Here is a 15,477-nt window from a genome sequence, read left to right as displayed (position 1 = left end):
ACCATTAAGAGATGGAAGTTTTTTTCATCCCACATGCCATCATTGTCTTCAAGTACAAGTAAATGGGTTATCTGAAGGTAATGTGTGCTTTGCAGTGTGTAAATTTTCAGGCAGGTAATCTTGAATTAGCCCATTGTAATTCTAGGGAAAAAGCAGATGGTTGTAGTTTTGCTACCATATTACAGGGATCCCTAGTTGCTTCACATAAATGCAAATTGGTAAATGAGGTCTGGTGGAAGAAAGCACTACATCAGCAAGCAGAAGAAAACAGGTCCCTCAGGAATCCTAAAACTCAGACATAACTTCCTGAAAAGAACAAAACAACGAACAAGAAACAATACAAAGAATAAGAAATAGCCAGTCTATTTCCACAAGGGACAGCTCAAAGGAAGAATAAAAAGATAGAAAATAGGAAAGAGCAGTTACAGAATAAACACAGTATATAGATTGCCTTGTGGTGGAAGTAAGGTTTCTTCATGATCTGTTCAGTGTACGAAAGACCACAAAAGTAGCGTTTGGGGTGTTTGGTTATTTAACTCTTTAGCCTCAGAAACATAAAATGTTTTACCTTCCTTTTGCTGGGGTCTTTGCTGAAAAAGTTGGAGCTCTGATGTGAATGACTATGAAGAGAAGTCTTCAGATTTCTGAAGACAAACCTCAGATTAGATCTCCATGGACAGTCAGAGTAAGTTTTAACGAGATAAGAGGCGTGCTTAACACTCCCCCAGCAGACCTCCCTTCTCCCGCGCCCTTACAGATTTCCTCTCCTTGCCCGCACACTCCGGGGTGCGCAAGATGCCCGGCTCCTCCCTCCGCTCCCGCGCAGGGGAGCGGGCATAGGGCGGCAGAGTCAGACACGAGCTGCCTCGGCCCCTGGGCAGATCCCCTGCCCGCGGGTGGAGGGCCGGGGGCCGGGAGGAGGCGGGCAGCCCTTCCCTCCCTCCCGTCCCTCCTTCCTCTCTCCCCTTCGCTCCGGAGCCCGGAGGCGCTGCGGGCGGGGGGTGCCACCTTCCCTCCGCCGAACTCCCCGCGGGGTGGCGCGGAGCAGCGCGGTGCAGCGCGGAGCGGTCCCGGCCATGGGGCTGCGCGCCGCCGGGCTCATCGGCTGCTGCTGCCTGCTGCCCATGGTCCTTCCCGCAGCCCCAGGTAAGGCCGACGGCGGGAAGCGCTGGAGGGGGGCGGCGGGAGCGGGGCGAGCAGCGGACACTCGGCGTTTGCCGCGGGGAGCGGAGCAGAGAGGGGAGGCAAGTTGGGAAAGTTTGGGGAGTTTGGCGGGGCGGGGAGGAGAGCGGCGGAGGGACCCCTGCAGCCCCCCGGGGACAGAGCCGCCCTGGCTCCGGCCAAGATGCTGGTGGTCTTGAGGGAGCTTTTCCTTTGCATCCGACTGAGCGCATTTCTTGTGCCATTTGCGTGGGATGTCAGTAGATAGTGGTGCCATTTCAGAGGAGCATTGCTTAGTGCACTTCATGCAAATACTTAAACAAACAAACAAAAAGTATCTGAGAGTTCTTGTCCTTAACTTATGTTATTCATGTATGATTTAATGAAAATGGTGATTTTTTTATTATTATTATTATTTCATCCGACCTAGGGTTGAAATGAATTGAACAACTGCAAGTTGTTTTAAATGGGCATTTTTTTTTTTTCTGACTACAGGTACTTTTTTGTTTCAAGTAGTTCTAAAACAATGCAGTTGGAGTAGTATGTTGTGAAATTACATACATGGATCTTTTCTAAAATTTCCCTTTAAAAGTAGTTTATAGTGAAGTTACATACACATTGCATATGCTAAAGTGGCTTAGCTTGTACTCTTTCATAGTTAATTCTTTATGTCATTTCACTTACCCTATAGTAACACTCTGTTTACATGCTCCACATGAAGTTAATCTAAAATTTTATGTTGCAAAAACACATATCTGAAAAAAAAAAAAATCAGAAAATAACGCAGTCTGGGTTATTCATAAACATCAGTCATGTGTAGGACACGATATGATATTTTTCTGAGTGATGATTTTTCTGGCTTGATGTTATAAATCTCTTCTTCCAGGCATAAACTGTAGAACTGGCTGCCACCCAGAGAATGGATTTTGTGAATTTCCCAGTGAATGCAGGTAAAAAGATGTTGACAGGGCTATTAGCACAGGAACAGACAGCTTCAATAAGTCCATGTAAAATAGGCAAAAGCTGAAATTATTTGCCCTCTGAAAATATGGAACTGTAATGAAACAGCACTCTATTAGGATACAATAACTGGAATCAAAGAGCATAGACATCTAGGTGCCTTTTTAGTCTACTTTTCCCAGTAACAAAAGACTTTACATTGATTAGCATTTATTTCCTTTTTTCTCACTGAATGAAATGGTTTTCTACACATAAACTGCTTCTAATATCCCAGAAGCATTGACGATATCTTTGTTCAAATGTGCTGCAGAGTCCAATTTTGTATCCGAAGTTTATTTATTGTGTCTGAAAAAGGGGAACATCCTTGTAATTATGTTTGTTAAAAATGAACTATGCCTCTGTCTTGTCTTTTATCTCTTTCAGGTGTCAACCTGGTTGGCAGGGTGCTCTTTGTAATCAGTGTGTTCCTTTCCCTGGGTGTTTGCATGGCAGCTGCACCAAGCCCTGGCAGTGCATCTGTGAGGAGGGCTGGGTTGGCAGCCTCTGTGACATAGGTTTGCACATCCTTTCCTTTCTTTGGGCAAGTGAGATGAAACAGCCCCATCTGGTGCTGGAAACATGCAAAAGTCCTTCTGGATAACTAATTCTAAAAGATTTTAATGCTAGTGCCAGACAATAAAGGGATTCTGGGCAGCGGCGTATAAGCCTGGAACTTTTATGGTAATTTAGGCCCAAGCATGCAGTGTCTTTCGTGACTGGGCATATGTGTGAGCAAAGTGTAAAGTCAGCATTCTATTTTGAACACTGATTATCAGGGACAATGCCAAGAAGTAACTGCTCTCTTGTTCTCATATAAGACCTTTCTATAAAAATATCAGTTGTCTTGTATATATAAAATTTGAAAGATTTACCTAGGACATTATATATATTTTTATATATTTTTTTAATATATTTTTATGCTACTTCCTTGATATTTTTTTAAAAGAAAAGCATTGCGCTTATTTCTTTCTTTACTTAACCCAGCACCGATTCAGTGGAGGAGCATTAGTATGACTGAGAAAAAGATCTGCCTGGACAGACTGCCACTTCCCTCTCAGGTCTGAGGGGTAAGCACAGCTCCCTTGCCAGTCAGAATGAGCCAGCTTAGCATAAACAAGCTGAAGAACTGGCCTTTGCTGAGCTGGTTTATTTTGGCTGACACAGGCAATGTTCAGCCAAAGAGATCTGGTGGCACTGAAACTGCATGATCATCCAGGAATGTGTGCATGTTCAAGCACACGTAGCTACAGCTGGAAGAGGACAGGTGTCCGGGGCTTCATTTACTTTTCATGTCTGTCAGGCTGTTGTTGTTACACAATTCATAATTTATGGAGCATGCCTATGTTCTGCCAATGAATACTCAAAACAGTGATTAATGATGACACAGTTTGAACTGTATAAAATTTTCAAGATGACTAAAAGACTCAGGTAGTTCACATCCTCCAGTGACATCAAGCTTGGCGCAAGGTACTCAGGTGGTCATTTAGCTTCTCGTCAGGTTTTTCAGCCCATACTCACCAGCTGCACATATAAGCATAGAAAGGCTTCTTAATTTAAAGCTAGTCCTGGCATATTTGCAGGAACTGTGGTAGCAATGGTGCAGATGTGATTAGAAGCTCTCAGAGATGTCATTCTGGGCACCTCTCACAGATGTGTTTGTACCTGAAACAGCCACCTAGATTCTAATTACAGTTATAGAGGAGGAATGGGTCCCTTTGTTGTCTCTCATCTACAGTCATAGATTTCTAAAACCAGACAGAGCAACCCCCCACTGCCACCTTAGGAGGCTCAGTTCTGTTTCTTGTCAATGACTCCAAAGGACCAGATTTTTAAAGACACCATCTTCACACCCAAAGATTCCTGTAAATTTTTCAAGCTGGGCATACTTTTAAAAGCCTAGCTGAATTTCTAAGTACTACTATATTTTTACAATTATGAGCCTTGCAATGTTTGCCTCTTGCAATTGGTACTTACGATGTAAAACGATGCTTTGGAAATTGTATATGTATCTTTATGGAAAAATATCATTTTCATATAAATTCATTTAGATAATTCTATAATTAAAAATTCTATAATTAAAAAAGGTATCCCTTGCCTAAGTTCAGATACTATTTCTCTCAACACTTAAAATCATCTCAGAGTCTTCTTTGCCAATTTGACTCTAGATCCCCATGAAGAGCTGCCAAGAATATTCAGCCAAAAAGAAATAACCATATTTTCATCTGCAAGCACATGTTATGTTGAAAGTCTTTCATCTCAGTGGATTTACCTACACTGAATGCATTGTTTTGCCACAAAGGATCAGAAGAAGGATCCTCCTTTTCTTGCTACTGGAAGGTTGCTGAAGATTGTTATCCTGACTCAATCAAGCACTGAAAACTCAAATGGGTTCATTGCTCAGCCACCAATCTCATTATCCTCAGGCAAAAAGTTGGTGTCAGTTCCCTGGCTGTATAAAGTCAATACAGACTGCTATAGCTTATTAACAGGTAACACTAAATGAAACTTGATTAAATTAGGAAAAAGGAAAAGTTTTGAAGACTCCTGCACTTTTGGGGATCACTGTCATTTATATATAACTGGCTTTTAAATGTGGAAATACAAACCCACCAACTTCTTACCGTAAAGTACCAGACTCCTCTCTTTCTTCTAATACAAATGTTTGTGTCTGATGAGAGCAGGTCACAGTTATATTTTTCACATGCATATGACATAGTGCCATTTTTTAGCTAGTGGAGACAATTTTTACCTTCAGATAAGAGAAAGCATGCAAGAAAGCTACACTGTTGTTTCTGTGGAGATTGATGAATGGTCATGAGTACACGGTTTTGGCATTCTCTTGAAATTCTTCCTTTTTGCTGCTATAGAAAGTGTAATATTTGCCATGGAATTTCTGGCATAGCCACTGTTTTAACGTTATCAAATGCCAACGCACAAGGATGGTAAAATTGAGAATGGAAAACTGTGGGAAGGTCTGAAGTTCATTTGTCCGCTACTGTAAACACCTGAAATATTTGTAAAATATAGATATAGTCTCAGTAGCTTAATGGCTTGCTAGGTGTGAGAGGAAAAAAAGGATGATTTGAACTGGTGGTGATACCTCTTTTTTCTGTTTTCTAGGAAAGTTAGTCTTCTTGCCTTGGATCACGGAAGTTTCTTTCTAAAGGGGTTTCAGATCACCAAGTGATTTGCTAATGCATCTGAATGTGTAGCTGTTGTTTTTACTATGGGTGGTCTTGTCCTCAGTTTGGGTCAAGTATGGCCTTCCCAGTAATTTATAGGCATGCAGATTATAGGTTGGGCTTAATCCACTGTAATGTACCTGTCACTTGACTGTTTTGCCAAGGCACGTGTTGGGAAGCTGTCATCAGGGTACAGGGGGAGCCCCTTATGCCTGTGCTGGGTGTGCGTGAGGCAGGGTCTAGAAATTCTGCTGTGACATAAACTACTACTGAGCGTGCCTTCTTCACAGAAATACTCAGCAATTGCTTCACGTACTGAAGCATGGCAACTTAGTTTTATACAAATATTAATTAATATATTGGTGATTTATTGAGGCCATTCATAATATGTGTCAATGTACCTTCCTTTTTTTGAATTCTCCTCTTAGACTCAGATATCACTTGAAGCAAGTAAAATGGTTGTTGGAGATTTGAGAGATCAACTGGAGAAAAAATTTAAAATGGGCTATTTGGGGCTACTTATTTATTTATGTTTTAAAATGACACGTTCCAATAAGCTTTTAAGTTTTGCTTTAAAATTAAATCCCTGACATAAATTACTGACAGTAGTGTATGTGCATATGTTTGTGTATATACATATATATATATATATATATATATAAATATATGTATATTTATACACACTTATCCATATATCTATTTCAGAGAGCTTCCTTGCTCAGGAGTTCATACTTTAGTAGCTGCCTTTAAAGCCTATGAAAATGGGTGGCAAACAACACTGCTCCAAAAAGCATTCCAGGTTATTTTGGTCCTTGTGAAGAGCGGAGTTTACACTCAAAGTGCATGCAAAGTGGTTGTCTTGCAATGAGAACAGGCTAATACATTAGAAAACAGAGCCTCTTATCCAGGGAAGATTGTATTTGAAAGCTAAGGCTTTTGAAATGTTTTACTGTGGTTAAAATTTTGCAGTACCTCATGATACCATCTAACTTTCATGTTATGTTGTGGGAAGTAAAATATGAATGCTCTTAAATCCCTTTCCATCTTCTTAGAAAGTGTGCACATGCATGTTTGAGGCACCAGATAACTTGAAGTCAACACTTCCATGCAGCTGCTCCATTAGTTGGCTAAAATACGCACTTGTTTGTTTATTTCTTTTTAGTTATTTTAAAAATTCAGTAATACTTTGAGTGGGAAATGGCTCAGCTGGAAATTGTAAAGAAAATGAGATATGTGACTTTGAGTCCAGATGTCATACAGCTCTCTTCTGGCACAATTGTGCAAGGGCTGGATGCAGCCCAGCCAAAGGATGAAATTTTAAGAGATTTTTGTAACTTGCTGTTATTATGAAATTATTTGTTCACAAGCATGTAATGATAGGCTCTCTGGCACAAAATAGGGAGAATTCCATGTTCCTGACTGCTTAATCATAATTCTGCTCATGGAGAAGCCAAGATTGTGCAAGGATGACTAGACATAGTCCTTTCTCCCCAAGTGAAAATTAATTAATAATATTACTGGAACAATTCAAATCTATTTGCAAGTGGGAGCTAGGAAGAGAGAAACAAGCTGAAACTACTTGCAATAGTTGAAAAATCTGAACGCCATTTTAACAGAGGGAGGAATAAATCAGAATTTATAAAATGCAAGATGAAAGACTATTAAAGTATATTTTATTTGAAGTATTATATACTATTACTGACTCTTTCTCATTAGATTAATTGAGCCCAGGGGTTTTTTATTTCTTTTTCTTTTTTCTTTTTTTTTTTTTTTAAAAAAAAAAAACACAGATATTCACCCCTGTTCTGCAAAACCCTGTACCAATAATTCAACGTGCATAGAGACTGGTGATGGAGGATATATTTGTCTGTGTGCCCAGGGATTTACAGGAAAAAACTGCCATCTCAAAAAAGGACCCTGCATTATTAATGGGTAAATATTAATTTCTGACATGAATTCAAAAACACACTCCTACTGACTATTGTTCAAAATGTTTTGCTAAGTGGACATATCTCTGTGCTAAAATATATAATGCTTCTGCTAGCTGCTGACATTTTTATCACACTTTACAAATCTGATCTGTTCATATTGTAAAGATTTACAGATTATAAGCATGAGTTTGTGTGCATAATTTGAGTACTAAAAGTGACAATTTGCACATTTTTTAGTGGTGAATTTATGTCTTCCTACGATTTTTGTAAAGAAACTTGAAAAACTTCCTGGCCCCCGTTCTTACCTGTAGAGAGAGGTAATTATATATATGAACCACACACAGTAATAAGAACAGTAGCCAAGGCACAAGCTGCACAAAAGCATCTAGTCCACCAGCCTGTTATTTTCTTAACTGACATATAATGGTATGTCCATAGTTTACTGAGGGAGATAATCTCACTTCCAGCAGAACAGAGTGTGGGAGGACATTGGTCTCCATTCTCTGAGAAGGTATGACATCAGGAACAGCGTTGACAGCAGGCTGAGGGACATGATCCTTCCCCTCTGCTCAGTCCTGGTAAGACACAACGGGAGTGCTGGGTCCAGTTCTGGACTTCCCAGTACAAAAAGGACATGGACTTACCAGAGGGAGTATAGTCAAGGGTCAGGAAGATGATTGAGGGTGGGAACACCTCATGAACAATTTTCCATAATGAAACAACATTCCTGAAACAGCAATTCCTTTTCTCTAGGAAGCTGTGTCTTTTCAGGAAAATGAGTAGCAGGTTCTGCAAATCTGCTCTCAGTTCAAAAGGACAGCCACTCCATATCTGCTAACACTTCACAGTCCACCAGAGAGTGCACCTCACATCCTGGAAAGAGACCTCATCATATGATGTCATCTCATTCACACCTCACTTCCTCTCAGTTCCTCTCTAGCTCAGTGGTAATATTAACAATGTTGAGATTATTAAGCATTGCTGCTGGCTCCTTCGTTAATGTTCACAGATGGAACCAAGACAATTCACAAATCAAAGTGATTGTTCTAGCCTGTTTACAAAATCAGGCAGATGTATCTGCATTAGTGACATGCGTGTGATGTTTTGAAGTTTTGCTCTGAAACAGAGTAGTGAGTGGTACTTTCTAAAATGAAAGCAGAGTATTTAGAAAGCAAAGAAGTGGTACGTCCATGCTTCCACAGCTAGCTCTTCATGTACCACACCTTCCTGAACATGTGGTTAAATGCCAAGAATGCAAAGTAACTGGATCCATTCAAGCAGATTAATATCAATACCTTAGTTATTTAAATATATTCAAATTAGGCAAGTACAACTCAGTAATAAATAAAGAATAAATTTTTGAAATTCCTCTAAGTGAATCTGCTTTAAGCAGGTGTGTTGGACTAGGTGATCTCCAGAGGTCCCTTCCAACTCCAACCATTCTGTGATTCTGTGATATTTCCCCTTAGCTGTCTTTTTATTTAAATTGTTTACACTTCTGAGAGCTTCAGAGAAAATTTCACACTTACATTCTCCAGGAATTTCTTCCTGTTTACCTAGAAAATGCTGTAATTCAACCCACCCATGAGAGTTCAAACTTGTACACATTGCTACATCCAAAACAGCTTGTCAGATTTTCCATGGGACCTGTAAAGCTGAGGGTGCTAGACTCTCCAAGAAGGCCATATCCACTCATTTTCTCAAGGTCTGTACAACTACAGCTTCTGTGTTTTGCTTAAAGCAGACACAGTGGCTAGTGATTGTTTCAAAATTCCTTGTTTGCATGATCACCTCAGGTTGTCATGAACAACTACTATGTCAAAGTCCGGGGACAACCACACCTTTAATTTTCCTGATACTACTTTCAAACTTCCAATTTGTTCTTGTAGTAGCCTCTTTTTTAGCCAACACCTACAATGAAGGACAATAAAAGAAGACAGAGCAGTTTATGTGGAAACAGCTAAAAAACAGGCAGATGATTCCTCTAACACAATATTCAGGCTCTGCTGATGGGTGGTCACCAAGTGTTTCAGTCCCCAGTAAAGCCAGAGGTGCTTGGGGTAGTCTCTATCATAGCTGCTCCCAGAGCAATGGGAGTCAAGAGAAACTTGTAAGCTTTGCCAAGTGTTATTGACTTTTATTAATAGAAGGTAAGTTTTAAAAGCTTTGTTCATATATGACAAACTGCCATTAAAGTGTGTTTTGAGATTTGTAAACCTGTGACCCATGGCCCCTTTTCTGGCAACATGGCCAGTTGAAGGACCGAGTCCACTTTTCCTAGCTCCACTGAACTGACACATTTGTGCCTTTCTGTCAATGGGTGGCCCCATCTTCTGGCATTGTACTCAGCAAGGCACAGGTACATTGAAAAGGTGAAAAAAGGTATCTCAGTGAATTTACATCACTTAAAACATAGTACCAGGCTATTAATTAGTCAGTTCTCAAAGGGTTTGCAGAAATACTTGGTTTCCTATGGTCCTGTCATCACGTTACAGTATTTGCCAAGGCTGACACTATCACATTTATAATTTTTTCTTTGCTAATACAATACATAGATTATCTCATGAATAATCAGGTGGAAAAGAAAGCCATGCTGCTAGTGTCTTTGTTCAGTCTTGTCTGAATAGTTGCTCAGCTAAATACTTATAAGCACTGGGAAGATTAATTTGAATAAATGTTGGAAATAACTTAAAATCCCTTCACAGATTTTCAGTTTGAATTTTAATACTGGTGTATTAATCTTGCCCAAAGGGTCGGCAGAAGATACTATAATCTGTATTGACAAAGCTGTTGAATAAGCTCATTCTTGATTCGACTTCATTGACTTAGTGGATTTGCATTTTGAATTGGCTCTTTGAAAGAAAACTACCTCCTTTCATTATATGAAATCTTTCCTAATAGGTTCTTTGTTATTTATTCTAGCTCTCCCTGCCAGAATGGAGGAACGTGCATTGATGACAATGGTTTTGCACCACATGCTTCCTGTCTGTGCCCTTCTGGTTTTGCTGGTAACTTCTGTGAAATAGAGAGAGATGACTGTGAATCCAACCCATGTGAAAACGGAGGAACATGTACAGATATTGGTGTAGGTTTCAACTGTTTTTGTCCCCATGGCTATACAGGAAAACTCTGCAGCAGCCGTGTCATGCTCTGTGCAAGTGACCCATGTGAGAATGGAGGGACATGTAGTGAACATCCCCAGGGAGGATTCAGATGCATCTGCAAACCACAATTTGTTGGTGCAACTTGTAAACATCCCAGCCAAAACACAAGCCTTGCTGGAGTGAATATGGAGACAAAGCATACACAGAATTACAAGCCATCCCCAAAAGCTCTTCACAGATCTGTGCATCATCAACAAGAAATCCTGAAAATAACAATGAAAGAAACAATCCAAAACTCAGATCCCTTCCTCAGTAGAAGCCAGGTGATATGTTTTGTTGTACTGGGCTTGCTTACGTGTCTTGTTGTCTTGGGTACAACTGGGATAGTGTTTTTTTCAAAATGTGAAATGTGGCTTGCTAATGCCAAATATAGTCATCTCCTACGCAAGAAAAAGAATTTTTTTCTGAAATCTAACAATGGAGAAAACCTCTCAATTAATATTATCTTCCCAGAGAAGATCAAATTGACGAATTACACTAAGAACTACACTGCCATCTAGGCCCTTGAAAGCTGAGCAGCAACTTGTAACTTTCCTTAGCAATATGTAAAATATCAATAGATTGAACATATTGCCTGTGACTGGCCTCAATATTTGTGGGTACTTTTGCTGTAGCTTGCGCTGAGTGACAATGAAAAAATATAATGTATCTGTATTGTTAAGGATTTTTTCATTGTCCAAAATAAAAGTTGGGTTTTTTTTAAAAAAAAAGGCATCAAAGAGCAGGGAATGTTAATTTGATTTCTTTTCCAGGCAGCTAATTTTTTTTTTAAATAAAGATAATTTACTACTGGAACTGTATTGCAGCTTTCTTGTCCTGTGCATAGTTTATTTTGAAAATGTGGTAGCTGTAAATTACTCAGTGATGCACTTTTTTTTTCTTATTTTTTTTTTTAATAAACAGCAATTAAGGGTTTACCTGTTTTATTTATTCATTTGTAAACGTTATGGTACAATGAAGTCCACAACAAGTGTCTCTGCCTAATTCTTCTTCTGTCTGTTGTAAGGACTTTAGAGATTGCAATCAACAGGAGCACATTCACAACATAAATTGTTCTAGTTACATATAAAAATGTTAAAAAGGTGTTCAATGTCTTTGGTCATACTTTCTGTGTTTTCTTTTGGTCATACCTGGCAGAGAAGTAAAGGATCTGACTCAGACTTTTCTGTAAGTATTCCTAAAGGAACTCTGCCAAAAAAAGTATCCTTCATGCCTATGTCACAGGGAGAAATAAAAAGATAAAGTGTGTCACCTGTAAGAGGACAGTTGCTTTTCACTCTTCATTTCTGCTTTTTCTCTGCTTTTTTTCATATTTCAAGGAGAGGACAAGATTTTTCAAGAAACAAAAGCAGCACTGGCAAACAGGCAAAGACTCAGGAAACCCACAAAATTGTTAGGGGTCTGAGAGCACTTAAAGTCCCTGGGGCCCTCACCCACCCTCTGCCCACAGGGCTTTTGGTCCTGATCTGAGCTGTGCTGTCGGAGCGCTGGTTTCCACCTCAGACCTGTACTGTGGGCAGGCCATCTGCTGGATGGGAACTTTGGACCTGTGCTCCAGCCCTGTCTCCTTTTGCTGCTGACAGGAGCCCATGGATGGACTCTGGAGCTGGTTCATCACTTGCTGTGTCTGGAACTGTTGATGGACCCTATTACCAGCACCAGCTCTGGCAACGTGTTCAGTCTCTGTGAGCCTGTGCTGTTAGTGAGGGCATGTCCCACTCTGTGGCATGACCCTTCTGGGTCTCCCAGCTTCACTTCCTTACTGGGCAGTCTGTGTCTAGCTGGTCTCTTTCAAAATGCAGTGGTTAAAGGTGACCTTAGCTACTGTTAAGTAATAATTTGCTTCCCCAGATACCTAAGATGGGGGTATTTAGCAGTGTCTTCTAAGCCATCTGATGATTATTCTATTCCCAAATCCATTAACAGCTGCTCAAATTGGAAAAAAAAAAAAAAAAAGCCTTAAGGCACATACAGGTCATTACCCTAAGATTTTTTTTCTGTTGACTTTGCTACAAGTATACAGCATGTTTTCTGTATTGCTGATAATATTCACACATATCATAGCATTACAATGAAGTGCAAAGGTTAGAGTTAACAAGAAAATGGTGTTGAAATTCTACTGTAGATAGTATTGACTAGGTAACAGGATGAACATTTTAAAGCAAGCAGATGGTCCTCCTCAAAACTCGTTATGAAGACAAATATTCATCAAACCCAGCGACTTTTTAACCAGCCTTAGTGAAGTTCATTAACTTAGAAATCCAGATGAATGTAAAACCAGGTAAGCAGTGTTGAATTTGAAGCCATGAAACATGAGTCACAAGTGTTTACACATTTCTTTGAAAAAATATATATTTTAAACCTGTAATTCAGTGTTGTGCATTTTAATGTGACCTATTCTGTGATTAAAAGTATGTTAGGACCAATTTGAAGGTAATCAGAAAAACTGAATAACTCCATGAGGTAACTCAAACCGTACAGCTTTGATTCAAAAACAGTTACAACAGTAGCTACCCACTAGGAATCAGAGATTAAATTCCAGAATTGACTGTTTACCTTCTCTCTTCCATTGAGCTGAGGCTCCATCAGCTCTTACAGTTTGCTCTGCACCATGCCAGAGCAAGGCTTTGAGTAACTAAGCTTGTGTTTAAAATATCAAATCCAGAAAATTGTATTCATAAAGTGCCACATGATTTTTGGCCATGGTGACCTAGTTGGCAGCTCCTCCACCATGGTGTATTTTTTCATATGTAGACAAGTGAGCATCTTCAAAGGGAAGGTCACTAGCTCAGCATGGAAAAAAACACAGATTTCAGCTCCCAGCATCCTTCCTGTCATTGGTGGTGTCAGAGAAGCAGCTTAGAAGGCTGCTATTGTCCTTCCATACTCTCTAAAGGGAAAAAGGTCTTAAACCTGAAAGGCTGGATAAAACAATAGCTGTCTTTAACTTCTCTGTTCCAGAAAAGAATTAAACATATGTATGGGAATTTCTTTTATTTGTGCTGTTAGTGTAGTGAATATCTCCAAAGCCTGATCACCATATAAGTGACGGAGAACTGAGAGGATAAGAAAGTTTAAGCAAGCTGTAGTGTTTGTATCAATAGCTTGCAATAGGTCCTGAAAGCAAGAAGTTTAAAACAAGCATTATGCAGGAACACTGACATAAAGCCAAAGAGGAGACAAAGACCATTGGTATTACTTCAATTTTATGCTTATTTTACATATTTTTCATCGATGGACAGAGAACAACGTATCTATGACACTGTCAGAATGCAACGGAAGATTGGCGAGGAGGATTGTAAACATGCTTAAGTGACTTGCGCCTGGGGTGTAGAAAAACACATATATCATACTTGTTGTTTAGACTTATGTGTTTGACAAGGAGAACCTCTCTGTTTGGATAACATAGGCCTGTGATAGACTATTCTTAATTTAACCATCTTCCTTTGAGCCATTTTAGCTGTGTTCCTGCTACATTAACAAAAAGGTGTTTCACAATGATCAGGTTTTTAGAGACAGGGTGTGAATGGTTTTCTATTTGTTTGTGGGTGGGTTTTTTTGTTTTTACTTTGGGGGAATATTATTTTTCATGGCCACAGTGGGAGAGAGGTCTGGCTGCTCTAGAAGTAGAACATATGAAGTGATAATCATGAAACTCTGGACAAGGATGTCTGAATAGAGAACATGTGCATGACTTTTCTTTTTACTGCCATTCTTGATACCTGTCCATATGCCAATAATGTATGCATTGGTTTTGATCAATAAGGATTCTGTTCTGCTCTTCTGGGTTGATAACCTGAGTTCTGTTTTAAAAGAAATATTGAGGTCCAGATGGATCATGGCATTACTACTGAAAATAGATCTTCAGCTTTTGAGGGTGAAGCAATGTTGAGGACCTGGCAGCAGGAATATATACAAACTGTCACTAAAGATAATGGTCCAGATTGCAATACCTGAGTACAATACTTTTCATAATTATGTCCTTCCTCCTCCAAGTTCTCAAATTTGCCTGTGTGTTGGCAAAATTAATTTACTATCACAGCCTTAAAGGCAAAACAATTTGCTACAGGGAGAGGACTTTATTTAGTTTGTGTCTGGTTTTTTGGTTGTTTTTTAGGGGTTTCTTGTTTGTGTGTTTGTTTGTTTGCTTGTTTTTTTACTGTTGTTGTTTTGTTGGTTTTTGGTTTTTGTTTTTAATCCAGGGCTTTCCTGGCAGAACTACATGCAAATCCATCCAGAGCACACTAAATTATTGCACACGTACTATGGATGCATTGTTGATTTTCCAAAACACATCTCATTTACTATGCATTTCTTGTGAATGAGCCATGGACAAATCTTGCATTCCTGGATGTCACGCAGCCTAGGAAAACATTCAGTTCAGCCTGGCTTAGGTGAAAGAAGAGTCTTGAGAGAAGACTTTTGTGGTTGTTCAGCCCATATTGGAGCCAGTACTTGAGGCCCATAAAAATGGGCCAACTTTACTGTATCTCTGTGACCATTAAATGAGATTGGCCCAGAAAATGTACTGTGTATTAGATTTTGCTCTTCTAACATCAAGTATTATTTTGAACTTTCTTTCTAAATTTCCTGAAGAAAGTGAGGATATCGTTTTTTAAAACTTTGCGAGAGGGGAAACGACTTTATATGAAGGAGGGTACTTCAGTCTCAGACACAAACTGAACCGTTGCTCTTGAAGAAAACCATTGAATTAATTGATCTTGTTCATTAGCTCTAAAGCTCAGAAAAGGACTTTTTTTTCCATCTCACTCCCCTATAGATCCTCAAGGTGGAGGACCTTTCCTGAAGCTCATATCTGAATCAGGGTTCCAGACATCTGAGTTCATGGGAACACAATGTGACATCTAGTCCTTATCCTTAGCTATCCAAACAAATCTTGCAGGCACAGAGCAACATCCTTATGTCTATGGTCTCTCAAAGGCAAGTTTGAGCAACTTTAAAGAAGCTAAAACATGAAGGTGGTATAATACAAAGAAGAGGGACTAATCCAGGCTTAACTAGGAATTTTTATTAGATAAA

The 15,477-nt window shown here is 39.5% G+C and overlaps 1 protein-coding gene across 1 annotated transcript; it reads left to right on the top strand.

The window, feature by feature from the left end:
• Positions 1–1,415: 1,415 nt before the first annotated feature.
• On the top strand, positions 1,416–11,242 carry DLK1 (delta like non-canonical Notch ligand 1; the record flags this gene model as incomplete). Its single annotated transcript, XM_082058351.1, has 5 exons — positions 1,416–1,431; positions 2,048–2,111; positions 2,545–2,675; positions 7,133–7,274; positions 10,196–11,242. The coding sequence occupies 5 exons, from the start codon at positions 1,416–1,418 to the stop codon at positions 10,935–10,937; spliced, it is 1,095 nt and encodes a 364-aa protein (XP_081914477.1). The 3' UTR covers positions 10,938–11,242.
• Between the last annotated feature and the right edge of the window lie 4,235 nt (positions 11,243–15,477).

This window comes from Streptopelia decaocto, assembly GCF_964273445.1.
Source record: "Streptopelia decaocto genome assembly, chromosome: 7".
Lineage (NCBI taxonomy): Eukaryota > Metazoa > Chordata > Aves > Columbiformes > Columbidae > Streptopelia > Streptopelia decaocto.
Note: the sequence above shows the minus strand (reverse complement) of the source record. Positions and strands in the feature narration are given on the sequence as shown.